The following is a 19,960-nucleotide window of genomic DNA, read 5'->3' as shown; positions in this document are numbered from 1 at the left end:
CCCGTTCCGGAACGAGAGTCTGAAGAAGGGTCTCAACATTAATCAATCAATCAATCAATCAATCAATCAACCTTTATTGTCATCTTGCAAGCAACAAGTACAGTGCAAAATGAAAAGACGTTTCCCAGTGAATAGCGGAGCCTCGCACATGAAATTTACCTGCTGCAATGTTAAAACAGTAAAACCACTGCCAGCCGCCAGAGTCCAAGTGACTGTGAGTGCAGAGTGACTGTTTAGCAGCCTCACAGCCTGTGGTAAGGAAGCTGTTTAGGCCTAGTAGTCCTCGTAGTCCGGGCTTTGATGCTTCGATATCTCTTGCCTGATGGCAAGAGATCCAGGTGTGTGTGGGAGGGGGTGCAGTTTGTCCTTGGCAATTCTCTGCCCGTGGGCTACCACCATTGACTCCACTTATCTTCGCCTCTTCCCCATCCACCAGCAAGCCGGGGCGGTCAACTCACCTGGATTCCACGCCCCGTTCCGGAACGAGAGTCTGAAGAAGGGTCTCAACATTAAACATCACCTATCCATGTTCTCCAGACATGCTGAGTCACTCCAGCACTTTGTGCCCTTTTGCATATTAACCAGGAACTGCAGTTATTTATTTCAATGACTTATACAATGAATACTTTGGTTATTGCGGACAATCGGCAATAACCGACACACATCCCCCCATCACACTATGGTCCATTATAACATGGGTTTACTTTATAGTACAGTAATGGTCAATTGTCTCCCTCTGCTGGTCACAGCTTGCTTTGATAGAACCAAAAATTCCAATTGAGTGCATTGATTGATCTAAGATCGCAGGTGACAGACTACTGACCAACATCTATAACCATATAACCATATAACAATTACAGCACGGAAACAGGCCATCTCGGCCCTACAAGTCCGTGCCGAACACATTTTTTTTCCCCCTTAGTCCCACCTGCCTGCACTCATACCATAACCCTCCATTCCCTTCTCATTCATATGCCTATCCAATTTATTTTTAAATGATACCAATGAACCTGCCTCCACCACTTCCACTGGAAGCTCATTCCACACCGCTACCACTCTCTGAGTAAAGAAGTTCCCCCTCATATTACCCTCTACTATAAACCCTGTTTGAAGAAGGGTTTCGGCCCGAAACGTTGCCTATTTCCTTCGCTCCATAGATGCTGCTGCACCCACTGAGTTTCTCCAGCTTTTTTGTGTACCTTCGATTTTCCAGCATCTGCAGTTCCTTCTTAAATTACTATAAACCCATTGACTCTAATGGCTATCTGGACAACACTTCTTCCCACCCTGCTTCCTGTATGGACTCCATTCCCTACTCCCATGCTTTCTCCCTTTTCCCCCTCCCCTTCCCAGCTCTCCCACAGCCCGCTGTCTCCACCTCTTCCTTTCTTCTTCCCGACCCCGACCCCCCCCCCAATCCCACATCAGTCTGACGAAGGGTCTCGACCCGAAACGTCGCCTATTTCCTTCGCTCCATAGATGCTGCCTCACCCATAGATGCTGCCTCACCCATTGAGTTTCTCCAGCATTTTTGTCTACCTTCCATCTAAGACCCAGTAAAAATTACACATCCAAGTCGGGACTGTGTTTCACAAGAGGATGTGGTTAAAATGTGGTGAGAAACTTTGCTTCTCTGGTTGCCATCTGGATTGAAAATAGGACGGGGGAGTGGTGATCAGTCTGAGAAACAAAATGCTGGAGTAACTCAGCGGATCAGGCAGCATCTCTGGAGAAAAAGGATGGGTGACGTTTCGGGTTGGGACCCGTCTTTAGATTGAACGTAGAGGGGAAGGAACTGGAGGTAGGAAAAGCCCAGAACAAAGCAAGGCCAGCAATAGATGACCAAGGAATGGTGGAGCCTATAATGGCCCATTGTTGGCTGAGGAAGAGGTGATGAAAATAATCCTCATCCGAAACGTCACCCATTCCTTCTCTCCGGGGATGCTGCCTATCCCGCTGAGTTACTCCAGCATTTTGTGTCTACCCTCAGTTTATCCTTGCAGGTGGTCCCTAAAAAAATCCCAGTGACAATTTTGACAAAATCATGGCAGTTCTCCCCTGTGTCCTCTCAACCAGCACAATACTAAAGCGAATCATCTGATCATGATTTCTTTTCTAAAAATAAATTTTATTCAGAAAAAAATATATAAAACAAAAAAACAGTGCAAAAATACTTCTCATTCTCAATGTCGACACATTCAAAGGTCTATACATTCAATAGTGTCGCACTCAGTAGTGTTTGCGTCTATGTTTAAACAAAACATTTGATCATCATTACACACTTGTGTAGGAAGGAACTGTCGATGTTAGTTTATACTGAAGATAGGCACAAAATGCTGGAGTAACTCAGCGGGACAGGCAGCATCTCTGGAGGAAAAGAATAGGTGACGTTCTGGTCGGAACCTTTCTTCACACACTTGTCGACTCAAGTTATGTAAATTGGCTGCCAGTACCTTTCTTCACATGAACCCAGGATTTGAAACAGGTTTTTACAAAGTGAAGTTGCAGCTTGATTCTTCCAATCATTTCAATATGAGCTCACTGCAAAAAAAAATGTAACTCAATTCAATGAAAGGAGTGAAAAAATGGTTTTGTGTGTACAGGACTAAAGCAGTTTCGCAGAAAAGCAGAAGGGATTTCAGGTGTTTTACATTACGAGACACGCCCAGACCGGAGGAACCATGGGAATTTGGAATTTGTCCTGACTGTCCAGTTTAACTAGTTTTTAACTCTCAACTGTATGCCATGAAGTGGGTAAGGTGTGATTCAAGCCCTTTCTGACTACACCCTTTCTCTGAAGCATTCTTGGATTCCCTGTGGCCTTAAAGCAGTTGACATTTACACATTTATTAATTGAATTATGAATCCATTTATTAAAACATTTGTTAAACAATAAAAAGTTAACATTAAACCAAATTGTAATTGTGATGGGTAAATCTCAGTACTATCAAGGGATATGGGGAGAAAGCAGGAACGGGGAGGTACTGATTTTGGATGATCAGCCATGATCGTATTGAATGGCGGAGCTGGCTCAAAGGGCCGAATGGCCTACACCTGCACCTATTCTTGTTATAATCTCTTTTAAATCATTCCTGGTTAAAGTATATTGAAAAAAGGCATGAAGATTGGTTACATTTCTTAGGGTCTTTGGGAAGATATCCTTGGATAATGGAATATGTCCAGGAACTTGAGATGAATAAGAGATGGAATGCACATCTGCGGACCTTGTGTGGGAAGCTAGGAAGGAAAGGGTGACGGTGGGGGTGGGGTGGGGTTGGGGTTGGGGAATTGGGGGTGGGGGGTGGCGGGTGGGATTGGGGTTGGGGGGTATTGGGGGATAGGGGTGGGGTTAGAGGTGCGGTTGGGGGTAGGGGTGGGGGGTAGGGATGGGATTGGGGGTGGGGTAGGGTGGTGGTTGGGGGGATAGGGTTAGGGGGTAGGGTTGGGGTAGGGGGTTGGGTTGGGGAAAGCATTGGATAGAGGCAGAAAATGCTGGAAAGACTCAGCATGTCAGGCAGCATCTGTGGAAGAAGAAAGCTCTTAGAAGAGAATGCTCTCACGTCTAAGAGCATTAACTCTGTTTCTCTCTCCACATATGTTGCCTGACCTGCTGAGTGTTCCCAGCATGTTCTCTTTTTATTTGGTTTGAAGGGCATTGGAATAAAGGCAGAGAATATCAGGCAACTGAACCAACCCGTCAACAACTAGAGAGCAGTCCAGAGCCAATATCTACCTTATTGGAGACCCTTGGACTAGACTTTATCTTGCACTAAATGTTATTAAGGTCATGTGATAGGAGCAGAATTAGGCCATTCGGCCCATCAAGTTTACCCTCCTGCCTTTTCCCGATAACCTCTGAAACCTGTGCTAATCAAAATTTATCTATCTCCGCCTTAAAAATATCCACTGCCTTTGCCTCTGCAACCTTCTGTGGCAAAGAATTCCACAGATTTACCACCCTCTGACTAAAGAACCCACCGACTATTCACGTTGCTCACTTTATCATGTATTTGCACACTGTGGATGGCTCGATTGTAATCACGTATTGTCTTTCTGCCGACTGGTTAGCATGTGACAAAAAGCTTTTCAATGTACACGTGACAATAAACGGAACTAAACAAAACACTCAGCAGGTCAGGCAGCATCTGTGGGGAGAGAAACAGTTAGCATTTCAGCTAGATCATCTTGACCTGAAACCTGCTGAGTATTTACAACATTTTCTGTTTTCACTTCAGATTTCCAGCATCTGCAGTTCTTGCTTTTCAGTTGTCTCAGTGAAGATTTGAACTAATTAATGGATGGTCTGATGGCCAGTCACTACTTTGATCCTCACGGTGTGAGCTTGTGGGGTGTGGCTGAGGAGTGCTGAGATTAGCACATAAACCATATAACCATATAACAATCACAGCACGGAAAACAGGCCATCTCGGCCCTTCAAGTCCGTGCCGAACACTTATTTTCCCCTAGTCCCATCTACCTGCACTCAGACCATAACCCTCCATTCCTTTCCCGTCCATATACCTATCCAATTTAATTTTAAATGATAAAATCGAACCTGCCTCCACCACTTCCACTGGAAGCTCATTCCACACCGCTACCACTCTCTGAGTAAAGAAGTTCCCCCTCATGTTACCCCTAAACTTCTGTCCCTTAATTCTCTAGTCATGTCCTCTTGTTTGAATCTTCCCTACTCTCAATGGGAAAAGCTAGACGATAGACAATAGGTGCAGGAGGAGGCCATTCGGCCCTTCGAGCCAGCACCGCCATTCAATGTGATCATGGCTGATCATCCCCAATCAGTTCCTGCCTTCTCCCCATATACCCTGACTCCACTATATTTAAGAGCCCTCTTGAAAGCATCCAGAGAACTTGCCTCCACCGCAGAGGCAGAGGCAGAGGCAGAGGCAGAGGCAGAGGATTCCACAGACACTTGGTGCTGGAGTAACTGAGCGGGCTAGGCAGCCCTTCTCCAGGCTGTATCGGGTGAGTAACCGGGTTGCAGAGGGTGTGTGCCAGTTTAGGGGGTGGGGATGATAACAGGTGTAGGCGGAGGGAGCCGGGCGGGGCTCACTTCAGTAGGAAGACGAAACCTGGCGCAGTCTTGCTCCAGCAGGTGAATTGGCAACTTGCTCCGGATCTCTCGCCCCCACCGCGTCTCAAACATGTCCTATGTGTTCACCTCGGCGAGCGGGGGCTCCCAGAAGAAGACGGCGGTGCAAGCCCGGGGGACGGTCGGAGTCAAGGCCAGGAAACTCACCTTCCAGGAGCTGAAGCAACACTGTCTGAAGGAGCAAGTCCTGTATGAGGACCCGGAGTTCCCCGCCGTTGAGTCGTCGCTCTTCTACAGCGAGAAGCCTCCAGTTGCCTTTGAGTGGAAACGGCCGAAGGCAAGTGTCCGCGTTGTGTGTACACGGGAGCAGACAAGGTGTACACGCTGCTGGGGGCTGTGTGGGGGGATCAGACAAGGTGTACTCGCTGCTGGGGTCTGTGTACACGGGAGCAGACTAGGTGTACACGCTGCTGGGGGCTGTGTGGGGGGAGCAGACAAGGTGTACATGCTGTTGGGGGCTGTGTACACGGGGCAGACAAGGTGTACACGCTGCTGGGGGCTGTGTACACGGGGGCAGACAAGGTGCACTCGCTGCTGGGGGCTGTGTACACGGGGCAGACAAGGTGTACACGCTGCTGGGGGCTGTGTACACGGGGGCAGACAAGGTGTACACGCTGCTGGGGGCTGTGTGGGGGGAGCAGACAAGGTGTACACGCTGCTGGGGGCTGTGTACACGGGGGCAGACAAGGTGTACACGCGGCTGGGGGCTGTGTACACGGAAGCAGGGACAGGGGCTGTACACTAGAGCCCGGGGTCTGTGTACGTGGTGCTACGGTGTATGGACCAGGGACTGGGGTCTGTGGAGCAGGGAGTGTGAACGGCACTGACAGTGCCACATATACGGGTTCGATCCTGACCTCTGGTGCTGAATGTGTGGAGTTCGCACCTTCTCCCTGTGACCACGTGGGTTTCCTCCGAGTGCTCAGGTTTCCTCCCACACTTCAAAGACGTGTGTGGGTTTGTAGATTGTTTAGGAAGGAACTGCGGATGCTGGTTTAAAAGGAAGATAGACACAGAATGCTGGAGTAACTCGGGGGGGACAGGCAGCATCACTGGCGAGAAGGAATGAGGGATGTTTTGGGTCGAGACCCTTCTCCAGTCTGAACACATTGGCACAGGGTGCAGACACATAGTATGGAGTAACTCAGAGCGTCAGGCAGCATCTGTGAAAAACTAAGTCAGGGGAAAGGGAAATGAGAGATGTAGATGGTGATATAGAGAGAAATAAGACAAATGAATGAAAGGTATGCAATACAGAATGATCAAGGAAAGATGGAGCCCACAATGGTCCATTGTTAGCTGTGGGCTGGATGATAACGAGTTATACAGACAGTGCAATTCAACAGGACGACAGGGAAAGTAGCATGACAACTAGGGAAGGGATGGAGAGAGAGAGGGGATGCAAGGGTTTCTTGAAGTTGGAGAAATCGAAAGTCGTACTTCTTGGTTGTAAGCTGCCCAAGAGAAATACGAGGTGCTGTTCCTCCAATTTGAGTTAGGCCTTACACTGACAATGGAGGAGGCCCAGGGCTGAAAGATCAATATGGGAACGGGAGTTAAAAGCCTCTGGCTACAGGACAGGGGGCTGTGTACATGAGACAAGCATCCATGAGATCTGAGGGTTTTCGAAAGCTGATTCAGCTGCGCGGGCAGCCCGTGATCATGGCAATGGAAGCTCTTAACATAGGGATAAGATTTGAGGAATGTTCTTTGAGATAGGGATGTTCTTTGCAGAAGACACAAAGCTGGGTGGCAGTGTGAACTGTGAGGAGGATGCTATGAGAATGCAGGTTGATGGACAGGTTTGGGGAGTGGGCAGATGCATGGCAGATGCAGTCTAATGTGGATAAATGTGAGGTTATCCACTTTGGTAGCAAAAACAGGAAGGCAGATTATTATCTTAATGGTGTCAAATTGGAAAAAGGGGAAGTACAACGGGATCTGGGCGTCCTTGTTCATCAATCAATGAAAGTAAGCAGGCAGTGAAGAAAGCGAATGGCATGTTAGTTAGCCTTCATAACAAGAGGAGTTGCGTATAGGAGCAAAGAGGTCCTTCTGCAGCTGAACAGGGCCCTAGAGAGACCACACCTGGAGGATTGTGTGCAGTTTTAGTCCTCTAATTTGAGGAAGGACATTCTTGCTATTGAGGGAGTGCAGCATAGGTTTACAAGTTTAATTTCCCGGGATGGCATATGCTGAGAGAATGGAGCGGCTGAGCTTGTATACTCTGGAATTTAGACGGATGAGGGGGGGGGATCTTATTGAAAAATAAGATTATTAAGGGTTTGGACACGCTGGAGGCAGGAAACATGTTCCCAATGTTGGGGGAGTCCAGAACCAGGGGCCACAGTTTAAGAATAAGGGGTAAGCCATTTAGAATGGAGATGAGGAAACACTTTTTCACACAGAGTTGTGAGTCTGTGGAATTCTCCGCCTCCGAGGGCAGTTCTCTGGATGCTTTCAAGCGAGAGCTAGACAGGGCTCTTAAAGATAGCGGAGTCAGGGCATATGGGGAGATGGCAGGAACGGGCCACTGATTGGGGATGATCAGACATGATCATATTGAATGGCGGTGCTGGCTCGAAGGGCTGAATGGTCTACTCCTGCACCTATTGTCTATTGTTCCTTAACAAGTCCCTCCAATGCTCAATATCTGTTGATGTTCCTCAATATCTCATTCCCTTCCTTGATATCTCACTCCATCTGAATCATCTCCTCACCCAGAAGAATCCTTTCCTTGCACTGATCAGCTGCTCTGGGCTGCCAATCCTGCTCGTATTGACTGCGTTCACTCCCCATCTGCTGCATGTCCCCTCCACATCTTAATCCTGTTCTTACCCTTTTCTCCAGCTCCTGACTTTCCCTTTCAACACCCCCAAAGCCCCCTTCCTTCTTCTGACCCTCTCCTTCGGCCCTCCCCTTGGCCTCCTCAATGATTATCTTTCTCACATTGCCCCTTGGTCTGGCTGCCCTCTTGTTTCGAAACACTCTTTCCGTGACCGGGTTCTACAAGCCAAAACCAACTTTGATGGCTCCCACCATCTTCTTGGGTTTTGGTGGGAATAAATCACCCGGGGTTGCTTCTCCCCATTTCATGATTGTAAGTGATGCTTAGATCAAGTCAAGTGGGGGATCTGTTACTTTTAGCGTTTCTGAAGAGCACTGAATGTGCAGGAAGATCTGTCAGATTCAGCAAAGGCTGACCGGTTTAGTGACAGTCCTTCAAGTTGTGTGGATTTGAAAGTTGGGAAGAAAAGTTAATTCCCTTATTATACCCTTATTAATCACAGGGGCATCTCTCTGTGATTATTCAGTGGATACTCATAAGGCTAGGCTGATGGAATATGTTGAAAAATGAATTATGCAGAACTTTACAAAATGGGACCCCAGTCTAGTCTTGGCACCCCTGGACACTTAGAGGCTGTGCCCTGTTTAACAACCTCTTAGACACTGCGATTGCATTGTTCAAAGAGGAACCATTATGGGTTTCGGTAAATCATCAATAGAATGCACTGATTTGAAGGCACGTCAAATGTAAAGAAAAGCATGTACGGACTGTATTGTATTTCCAGTATATTTTAAAAATATATTCAAATTAAAATCCATATTAGAAATAGGCCATGGAGATGCAAGAAACTGCAGGTTGGAATCCTGAGCAAAAAACAAACTGCTGTTTCATCCGTCACAAGAAGGGTCCTGATCCGAAATGTTTTCGGTCCATTCCCCCCACAAATACTGCCTGATTCGCTGAGTTTCTCCAGCAACTGTTCTTTGCTCGTAGAAATAGGTCATTTGTCCCAATGGTTCTGACCAGATGACACGGTGCTCGGCTCCCTTTCATCTCTAGCTTTCAGCATTCTTCTCTCCAGAGATGCTGCCTGTCGCGCTGAGTTACTCCTGCATTTATCTTTGGTGTAAACCAGCATCTCCAGTTCCTTCTCTACACCTTTTAGTTCCTGTTCGCTTAATCTGAAATGCTCTCTATCCCATTCATTTCAGCTGCTCCACGTCAGAGTGAATTCCCTGCTTTTCCAACTCTTTGACAACCAAGCTCCTCTTGAATTCCCTGGTGAACATCATATTTATGGCTCTCCTAATTCTGGAAATATTTTCTCCACATTATAAATCTGGTATTACACACCTTTCATAATTTTGAATAATCCCCATCCAGTCAGCCTTCATTTCGAGAGAAAGAAATCCCAGCTTGTTTGTTCTTTCTGACTATTAGAAACCTCAATCTGAAATCACAAGATTGCACATAACTCTAGCCACGCCTGCAGCCCCACCCACTCTACTATTAGTGAAATATTTATTGTACTGGGCATGGATCAGTGAGTCAGGCCATTTTAAACTCTTCCAATTAAGGTGTTGCAGATTTAGTCAACTTTCACTGGTGATCCAAACATCTGCTCTTGTGGCTTTGAAATAATTTTTTAATTGAATTACATATTTACACACGTTTCAGTAATGGACAATTGAGCCCAGCTTGTCCATGCTGGGCCATGTTCCATTCAAGGCTTCCACATCCTTGCTTACTTTACAACCAGTTGAAGGCTTCAACACCTTACTCCTCATGTGTCCACCTGGCCACCCCTTCCTCAAAGGCCGACCCTTTGTTTAAGGATTTCTTCTGATGGATTGCTTTTTATTTTTCTGCGACAATCGTGTTGGGGCACTGGAGTAGCAGCTGGATGACCTTGTGGCCATCCGGGAAAACGAGAGTTTCCTGGACAGGACCTCCAGTGAGGTAGTCACGCCGAGGATACGGGAAGAACCAAGGTGTGTGACGTAGAGAAAGGGTGGACGTTGTGGAGTGCAGGAGACCCAGGTGGTCGTGCCTAATGAAAACGGGTACGCCCTCTTGGGAACTGTCCGGGGAGACGATGTTTCCAGTCCGGGCGGCGGATACGTCGGTGGCTCCAATCCTAGAGATGGAACTCGACCGGCGAGACCGACATCGGGCAGAGCCATTGTGGTGGGTGACTCCATTGTCTGAGGAGCAGGCAGGAGATTCTGTGGCGGCAGACGAGAGGCGAGGATGTTCTGTTGCCTCCCTGGTGCCAGGGTTCAGGATGTCACGGGCCAAATTCAGAACATCTTCGAGAGAGAGAGAGAAGGTGAACAGCCAGCAGTAGTTGGGAACGTAGGCACAAACGACATCGGGAAGAAGAGGGAGGAGGTTCTCCAACATGACTTCAGAGAGTTGGGAAGAAGACTGAAAAGCAGGACTTCTACGGTGGTTATCTCTGGATTGCTTCCAGTACCTCGTGCTAGTGAGGACAGGAACAGGGAGATAGGGGATCTGAATGTGTGGCTGAGGGGCTGGTGCAGGGAGCAAGGATTTAGATTTATAGACCACTGGGATCTCTTCTGGGGTAACCGGTACAAAAGGGATGGGTTACACCTTAACTGGAGGGGGACCAACATTCTGGCAGGCAGGTTTGCTAGTGCTACACGTGTGGGTTTAAACTAAATAGTGGGGGGGGAGGGATTGATAAATTGGGAGTATAAAGATGGAGTTGAAGGGGAAGTGGCTACAGGAAAAATTACAAAAGATTCCTGAATTAATGGGAAGGAAAGCTCGAGAATGGACAACAGAGTAAGGTCAGGGCCAATTGTGAGCGGTGCGAGGGGGGGAAGTGGTCAAAGTGCTGTATATTAATGCGCGAAGTATAAGGAATAAAGTGGACGAGTTTGAGGCTCAGTTAGAAACTGGCAAGTATGATGTTGTGGGAATTACTGAGACATGGCTGCAAGAGGGCCAGGGCTGGGAACTGAATATTCAAGGGTATACCTCCTATCGAAAAGACAGACAGGTGGGCAGAGGGGGTGGGGTTGCCGTTTTGGTGAGGAATGAAATTCAGTCCCTTGCAAGAGGTGACATTGAAACCGGAGATGTGGAGTCAGTATGGATAGAACTAAGGAATTGTAAGGGTAAAAATATCCTAATGGGACTAATCTACAGGCCCCCAAACAGTAGCCTGGACATAGGGCGCAAGTTGAATCAGGAGTTAAAATTGGCATGTAGTAAAAGTAATGCTGTGGTTGGTATGGGAGATTTCAACATGCAGGTAGACTGGGAAAATCAGGATGGTACTGGACCCCAAGAAAGGGATTTTGTAGAGTGCCTTGGTGATGGATTCTTAGAGCAGCTTGTATTGGAGCCTACCAGGGAGAAGGCAATTCTGGATTTAGTGTTATGTAATGAACCGGATTTGATAAAGGACCTCGAGGTTAATGAGCCATTAGGAGGTAGCGACCATAACATGGTCAGGTTTAATCTACAAATGTAGAGGGAGAAGAGTAGATTAGAGGTGTCAGTGTTGCAGTTGAATAAAGGGGACTACGGGGCCATGAGGGAGGAGCTGGCCAAAGTTGACTGGAAAGATACACTAGCAGGGATGACAGTGGAACAAAAATGGCAGGTGTTTCTAGGAATAATACAGAAGGTGCAGGATCAGTTCATTCCTAGGAGGAAGAAAGATTCCAAGGGGAGTAAGGGGCGACCGTGGCTGACAAGGGACGTCAGGGACAGTATAAAAATTAAAAGGGAAGAAGTACAAGGTAGCAAAGATGAGCGGGAAGCCAGAGGATTGGGTAATGTTTAAAGAGCAACAGAAGATAACTAAAAAGACAATACGGGGAGAAAAGATGAGGTACGAAGGTAAGCTAGCCAAGAATATAAAGGAGGACAGTAAAAGCTTCTTTAGGTATGTGAAGAGGAAAAAATTAGTTAAGACCAAAGTTGGACCGTTGAAGACTGAAAAAGGTGAATTCATTATGGGGAACAAGGAAATGGCAGATGTGTTGAACAGGTACTTTGGATCTGTCTTCACTAAGGAGGACACAAACAATCTTCCTGATGTACTAGTGGCCAGAGGATCTGGGGTGACAGAGGAACTGAAGGAAATCCACATTAGGCAGGAAATGGTGTTGGATAGACTGATGGAACTGAAGGCTGATAAATCCCCAGGGCCTGATGGACTGCATCCCAGGATACTTAAGGAAGTGGCTCTAGAAATCGTGGATGCATTGGCCACAATTTTCCAATGTTCTATAGACTCAGGATCAGTTCCTGTGGATTGGAGGGTAGCTAATGTTATCCCACTTTTTAAGAAAGGCGGGAGAGAGAAAACAGGGAATTATAGACCAGTTAGCCTGACATCGGTGGTGGGGAAGTTGCTGGAGTCAATTATAAAAGATGAAATAGCGGAACATTTGGATAGCAGTAACAGGATCGGTCCGAGTCAGCATGGATTTATGAAGGGGAAATCATGCTTGACTAATCTTATGGAATTTTTTGAAGATATAACTAGGAAAATGGACAAGGGAGAGCCAGTGGATGTAGTGTACCTGGACTTTCTGAAAGCATTTGATAAGGTCCCACATAGGAGATTAGTGGGCAAAATTAGGGCACATGGTATTGGGGGTAGAGTGCTGACATAGATAGAGAAGTGGTTGGCAGACAGGAAACGAAGAGTAAGGATTAACGGGTCCCTTTCAGAGTGGCAGGCAGTGACTAGCGGGGTACCGCAAGGCTTGGTGCTGGGACCGCAGCTATTTACAGTATACATCAATGATTTGGATGAAGCGATTCAAAGTAACATTAGCAAATTTGCAGATGACACAAAGCTGGGTGGCAGTGTGAACTGTGAGGAGGATGCTATGAGAATGCAGGGTGACTTGGACAGGTTGGGGGAGTGGGCAGATGCATGGCAGATGCAGTTTAGTGTGGATAAATGTGTGGTTATCCACTTTGGTAGCAAAAAACAGGAAGGCAGATTACTATCTAAATGGCGTCAAGTTGGGAAAAGGGGAAATACAACGGGATCTGGGGGTCCTGGTACATCAGTCTATGAAAGTAAGCACACAGGTACAGCAGGCAGTGAAGAAAGCGAATGGCATGTGTCGGGTCGGGGACTCTACTTCAGACTGAATGTGGAGGTGGGAGGTGGTGAACAAAACCGGAGGTGAGAAACCGTGAGAACAAATCAGGGCCTTGCGTTTGCTTCCCCTGCTCCCCTCTCCAATCAGGCTTCTGGCTCCTGTTGCAGGATTAATGTGTGAGAGACTCTGGCTTACCTGCTCAAACCTCATTTTGTCTCCTGTTGTAGCTGGAACTTCTTCCCACCTTCAAGCTTCTAAAACACTAAAGCACAAAATCATTGGTTAAAAGTATTAAATTCCTGCTTTTTGTGGTTTTCATAGATTCATAGAGATTTACAGAGTTAAACAGCATGGGAACAAGCCCTTGGGCCCAACTCATCCTTGGTGACCAAGATGCCTGTCTACCCTCATCCCATTTGCTAGTATTTGGTCCACATTCCTCTAAATCTATTCTATCCATGTGCCTGTTCAAATATTTTTTAAATGCTGTAATTATATTGTTCTCGGCAATGTTGAGGGAATAAACTTTAATTTGCAGAGGTGCCAGGATAATTGAGAGGTTTAGTAATTCTCGTTTGCTGCCTGATTGGCCCTTCGGTCCAACATGTCATTGTCAGATACTTTGCCCACCTACATTGATCCCATTTGTCTGTACTGAGACCATATCTTCCTCTGCCATGCCAATTTAAGTCTCTGTCCAAATGCCTCTTAAATGTACTAATTGTATTTGATTCTATCCCCTCTTCTGGCAGTGAGTTCCAGATGTCAAACGGTCTCTGTGTAAAAAAAACGTATCCTCAGATCCACTTAAACATTTGGCCCTGTCCCACATTCAAGAGCTCTCTCAAGTTTAAAAAAAAATAAAAAAAATCAAACACGTGGTAAGCACGGAGAATGAACGTAGTGGGTACGTCGGAGCTCGGGGATGACTCTTAGTGGCTCGTAACGCTAATGGCAGGTACTCGGTAAGACTCGCTAATGGTTGGTAAGCTCGGGAAGACTCGTGAAGATTTTTCAACATGTTGAAAAATGTCCACGAGAGCCCCGAGTACTGATGAGCGGCCATTAACTGTAAATCTCCGAGTTTGAATCGGGGCAAACTCGGGAGAACTTTTTGAATGAACTCGTACAGTGGGACAGGGGTTTTTGTAGGAAGGAACTCAGATGTTGGTTTACACCAGAGGTAAACACAAAATGCTGGAGTCACTCAGCGAGTCAAGCGGCATCTCTGGAGAAAAGGGATAGGTGACACTTTGGTTCGAGACCCGTCTTCAAACTCGGGATCCTTTTCTCTAGAAATACTGGCCGACCCGCTGAGTTACTCCAGCATTTTGTGTCTACTTTCCCGTAAAAAAATTGTTCTCCCATCGTAAACAAAAGTTTCATTAGTATTTAACTTCTGGGTGAAATTCACATTCAGTCAATAAAGGGACAGAACGAGCATTAAACTGCTCAACAAAGCACAGATGATAAATCGGGGTTTGGTCCCACAAGAGGAATGCAATATAGGTGTGTGACAACTGCTACTACAAATCCAGCAGGCCCAGATTTACTGCATTCCATTACTATTGTTCATGGGTGGAGTAAGATTGGCAATAGGACACACACAAATCTGCATTCTTTAGCACTGAGTCTGCTTATTTGACTGTGAGGTACTGTATCTGTTGAGCAACTGAATCCAAAGATTCACAAGTGCTTTTAACACCATCCAGCCTGCCTGCCCTCTGTTGTGATGGTTAAGCCATTGAAACAGGTACATGGAAAGGACAGGTTTACATAGAAACATAGAAAATAGGTGCAGGAGTAGGCCATTCTACCCTTCCCGCCTGCACCGCCATTCAACATGATCATGGCTGATCATGCAACTCAGTATCCTGTACCTGCCTTCTCTCCATACCCCCTGATCCCTTTAGCCACAAGGGCCACATCTAACTCCCTCTTAAATATAGCCAATGAACTGGCCTCGACTACCTTCTGTGGCAGAGAATTCCACAGATTCACCACTCTGAGTGAAAAATGTTTTTCTCATCTCGGTCCTAAAAGACTTCCCCATTATCCTTAAACTGTGACCCCTTGTTCTGGACTGCCCTAACATCGGGAACAATCTTCCTGCATCTAGCCTGTCCAACCCCTTAAGAATTTTGTCAGTTTCTATCAATCTTCTAAATTCTAGAGAATAGAGTTTGGAGGAATGTGGGCCAACAGCAGGCAGATGGGGATAGTGTAGCTGGGACATGTTGGCTGGTGTGGGCAAGTTGGGCCGAAGGGCCTGTTTCCACACTGTATGACTCCATGACCATTCGGGGAATTATTTGCAGATGGGAGGGAATAGTCTTGGGAATCATCAACGTTGACACCAGATCCCATGAATCCCATTGCATCAAATCAAACATGGGCAAGAAAAACTCCCTGATTATCATCTGCTCTCTCCTTCAGCTGAATGGTTGTTTTAGAGATACAGAACAGAAACTGGCCCTTCAGCCCACCGAGTCCACACCGACTGTCGATCACCCGTTCAAACTTGTTCTGTGTTATCCTACTTTCTCACCCACTCCCTACACGCTGGGGGCAATTTACAGAGGCCAATTAATCTACAAACCCTCATGTCTTTGGGAAGAAAGCGACACAGTGGTGCAGTGGTACAGTTGCTGCCTTGCAGCGCCGGAAACCTGGGTTCGATCCTGACCTTGGGTGCTGTCTGTACGGAGTTTGGCCCTAGGACCGCGTAGTTTTCCTGCGGGTGCTCCGGTTTCCTCCCACATTCCAAAGACATACAGGTTTGTAGGTTAATAGGCTTGTAGGTAATTGGCTTCGGTAAATTGTCCCCAGTGTGTTGGATAGAACTAGTGTGTGGATGATCATTGGTGGACACAGACTTGGTGGCCGATGGACCTGTTTCCATGTTATATCTCTAATAGCTAAACCAGAGCACCCGCATGAAACCTACATGGTCACAGGGAGAATGGGATCGAACCTTAGTTCCTGTCAGTGTGAGGTAGCTGCCCCACCCCGTTGTTCGTGTGTGTGTTCACCTCTTCAGTATTCAGTATTTACTTTAATGTCATTTTAACTGAGTACTAACATACACAGATGAAACGAAAAATTGTTTCTCCATTTAAAAATGTTTTAATTTTTTTTTTAACCTTTTTCTAAGGTTTGTATGCAAACTTATTATTTAATTTATGTAAAGCACTTTGGTGTCAATGCGAGTTGACTTAAAACGTGCTTTATAAATAAAACTTACTACTTACTTACTTACAATCAGTTCCCGTCAGTGCGGTTTTTAAAAACAGAATAAATACATATAACTTTAAAAATTAAAATTACCATATCTAAAATAGGCCTAATAATTGAAATATAACCAGACCTTCAGACCGAACAGTGGCTTTGCTTTGGCAGGTGCCTAGCTGTCACAGTATGGGCGAGGGTAGATGTGTTGGTGTATGATATATGGGGAGGGGACACAGTCCGTTAATCAGTCTTATTGCCTGTGGGAAGAAGCTGTGTAGCATCCTGCTGGTTTTGCAGCTGATGCTCCCGTACCTCTTCCCAGATGGCAGAATGGAGAAGATGTGGTGTGATGGATGATAGGGGTCCTTGATAATGGAGATGGCTCTTCCATGTTCAATGCTGTTTCGGAAAAGCAATCATAGCCTTTCTGACTGACACCACGTTTCTGAGGGCCACTGTGCTTGGCAAGTCACGCATCTGATGGCAATATATCTGAAGCCCAGTAACTCTGCCAGGTGGGATGATGCCTCGGGCACCTTGTTTTGGGCCCAGTCCAGGCACATTGTAGCATTGGCATTAGTAGCGAACCGTTTGGCATAAAGTGGTCCACAATGTGCTGAATGCTTCATGCTGGGGCAATGTTACTGGCTGTGTCTGCTGGTAAATACCTTGAATGCCTGTTGAGTGTGTCCCACTCTACAATGACAGCAGCCACCTTACACAGGTCGTGGATCCTGAGCTCTGTACACCTGTACCTGGCCCTGAGGTGTATTAGCCAGGTTGCAATGTAAATTCCAAACAGTTTGTTAAAACCGAAAAAAAAATCCAGTACAAATCCAGGGTGAGACAAAAATGCTTCAAATGTTGTTCATCCTGTGAGCCCCACCCTAATTTAGCAAAGTTTGAAGTTCCATCTCCTACTAAACATTGGACACCTATTTGAGGAATGTAGAGGAGTGGAAGCAGAACACAATAGCAATCATAATCACCCAGTTAAAATATTACAGGTTGATTCACTTCATCCACCCAGCTCCACTCTACTATTCATACTGTTGATAAACCTATAGGTAAACGGGCTAAAATGATTCCGGCGATTGACACAGAACTGGGAGGACAGAAACTCACAAAATTCTTAAGGGGTTGGACAGGCTAGATGCAGGAAGATTATTCCCGATGTTGGGGAAGTCCAGAACTAGGGGGTCAGAGTTTAAGGATAAGAGGGAAGTCTTTTAGGACTGAGATGAGAAAACCAGTTTTTACACAGAGAGTGGTGAATCTGTGAAATTATCTGCCACAGACAGTAGTTGAGGCCAGTTCATCGGTTATATTTAAGAGGGTGTTAGATGTGGCCCTTCTGGCTAAAGGGATCAGGGGGTATGGAGGGTGCAAGGATGGGATACATTTAATGGGATACTACATACAAGAATGCATTTCGTTGTCTCTGTACTGTACACTGACAATGACAATTAAAATTGAATCTGAATCTGATACTGAGTTGGATGATCAGCCATGATCATATTGAATGGCGGTGCAGGCTCGAAGGGCCGAATGGCCTACTCCTGCACCTATTTTCTATGTTTCTATGATGACATGACAATCTGATAGATCAAGTAGCATTGGCCTAATTTCTCTTAGAAATGTACACCCCCAATCCTTCCTCTCTACTTGGTCCAAATCCTGGAACTCTCTTCCCAATATCAACAGAAGGGCTGCAATGGTTCAGGAAGGTGCCTCACTGCCACCTACTCAATTTAAGGTCTAAGGTCTGTCACGAGGTAGGTCTTGAGATTGGGAACACATCCTTAGCTCCTGAGAGATCTGGACAAGACTGATGACAGTGGGGATGAAACTATTCTTGGATTTGGTGGTGTGCGTGCTTTCAGGCTTGGGTATCTCCAGCTTGATGGAAGTGGAGAAACGAGGGAATGCCTGGTGTGTGAATAGTCCTTGATTATGTTGGCTGCTTTCCAAAGGCACCGTGAAATGCAGCAGAAGTCGATGGGAAGCTGACTGGGTTTCTGTGATGGGTTGGGCTACATCCAGAACTCGTTACAATTTCTTGTGGTCTAATGCGGGGTATTTGCAAGACCAAGCTGTGATGTATCTGATAGGATGCTTTTTTGCGGTGCATATGAAAAAATTGGCAAGCGTGATGGGGGGAAAGACTGAATTTCCTTGGTCTTCTGAGGAAGTAGAAGCGTTAATGTGCTTTAAAGGATGAGACAAAGTGAGGTTATGGTGGGGGCGTGAGTGGTGCAGAAAAACCATCACAGGTCAGTTGGGCTGAATTGTTGCTTCTGCGTTTTATGTAACTCGGTGCAACGTAGAATATAGAATAGAACATAAAACAGTTCAGTAGAAGTGTACAGCACAGGAATGGGCCCTTCAGTCCACAATGTTTACACAGAAGATGCTGCCTAACTGAACTGACCTGATCTGCCTATACATGATCCATATCCCTCTGTTACCTGCTCTTCTATGTGCCTATCTAAAAGCCTCTTAAATGCCACTATTGTATCTGCCTCCATCACCACTCCTGGCAATGTGTTCCAGAGCCCCCACCACTCTCTGTGTAAAATAACTTGCCCCACACATTCCATTCAACTCTTTCCCCCTTTCCTTATAGCTATGCCCTTATAGTATTGGACATTTCCACCCTGGGGAAATCGATTCTGACTGTCTACCCTATCTATGTCACAAAGTGTGTAATGATTGGGGAGATTTTATCTTGTTTAAGGCAGCGGTTTATTACGATTTAAAATACCCGAAAGGGTGTTGGAAACAGATTCTATAATGACTTGCAGAAGGAGAACTGAAAATAAATCTGAACAGAAGCAGTTTGCAACACTGCTTAGAAAGAGCATGAAAGTGATCCTGCCAGGAGGTCTCTCTCTTTAAAGCTTCCACCTGTTTAAAAAACGCTTTGATTTGATTGCAGGAGATTTCCAAAGACCCGAAGTTCTTTGTTGGTGGAGCATCAAGGACTGATATTTGTCAGGGAGATCTGGGTAAGTGATTTTGAGGCGTGACTTCCACTGGTGTCCCTTGTTTAAAAAAAACTTGTACCTGGGCATGCTGGACATCAAGAGGTGCCACTTAACCTCGACCACATGGCTGCACCAGAACCTTCCCATACAAACCCTTTTTTTTGGTGTTGGTGATGGCACAATTAAAAAAAACAAAAAAAAAAACAGGTTTATTCCTAAATTAGCAGTTTTGTTTTGTGTTGCTATTGAAGTTTGGGGTTGGGGAGGGGGTTATGGAAAATAATTTGACCAAAGTTATATGGGTTTTGATATGGCCATTTGAGTTGGCAGAACATGGGGTCAGGAAGATGGCTGCCATTTGGTACTTCACTCTGTGGTCCTGTCTCTGGGTCGCTGCTTCTAGCAGCGTGGCTACATGTTCTGCTGAAGACTCTGTACCTCTGGACATCAGTGTTGGTGTGGAGTGGATCACCTATGAGGATCTACACTGTCCTGTCGGAGCTAGTGGGTAGTCTATGTGGACCTGGACTGTTCTGTCAATGCGATTGACCCCAGCTATATCCAGCTCTCTCTGCCTGTGAAGATGACATAGAAACATAGAAATTAGGTGCAGGAGTAGGCCATTCGGCCCTTCCAGCCTGCACCGCCATTCAATATGATCATGGCTGATCATCCAACTCAGTATCCCGTACCTGCCTTCTCTCCATACCCCCTGATCCCCTTAGCCACAAGGGCCACATCTAAC

At 46.2% G+C, this 19,960-nt stretch overlaps 1 protein-coding gene across 1 annotated transcript in view; it reads left to right on the top strand.

Moving 5' to 3' along the window:
• Positions 1-5,067: 5,067 nt before the first annotated feature.
• capn9 (calpain 9) overlaps positions 5,068-19,960 on the top strand; it is a 53,457-nt gene continuing 38,564 nt past the window's right edge. Inside the window, exons 1-2 of the mRNA XM_055635090.1 lie at positions 5,068-5,387; positions 19,167-19,236. Of these exons, the coding sequence (XP_055491065.1) occupies positions 5,163-5,387; positions 19,167-19,236 (295 nt within the window). The 5' untranslated portion in view covers positions 5,068-5,162. The remainder of the gene's footprint in view (positions 5,388-19,166; positions 19,237-19,960) is intronic.

The sequence above is a fragment of the Leucoraja erinacea genome, chromosome 5 (genome assembly GCF_028641065.1).
Source record: "Leucoraja erinacea ecotype New England chromosome 5, Leri_hhj_1, whole genome shotgun sequence".
Lineage (NCBI taxonomy): Eukaryota > Metazoa > Chordata > Chondrichthyes > Rajiformes > Rajidae > Leucoraja > Leucoraja erinaceus.
Note: the sequence above shows the minus strand (reverse complement) of the source record. Positions and strands in the feature narration are given on the sequence as shown.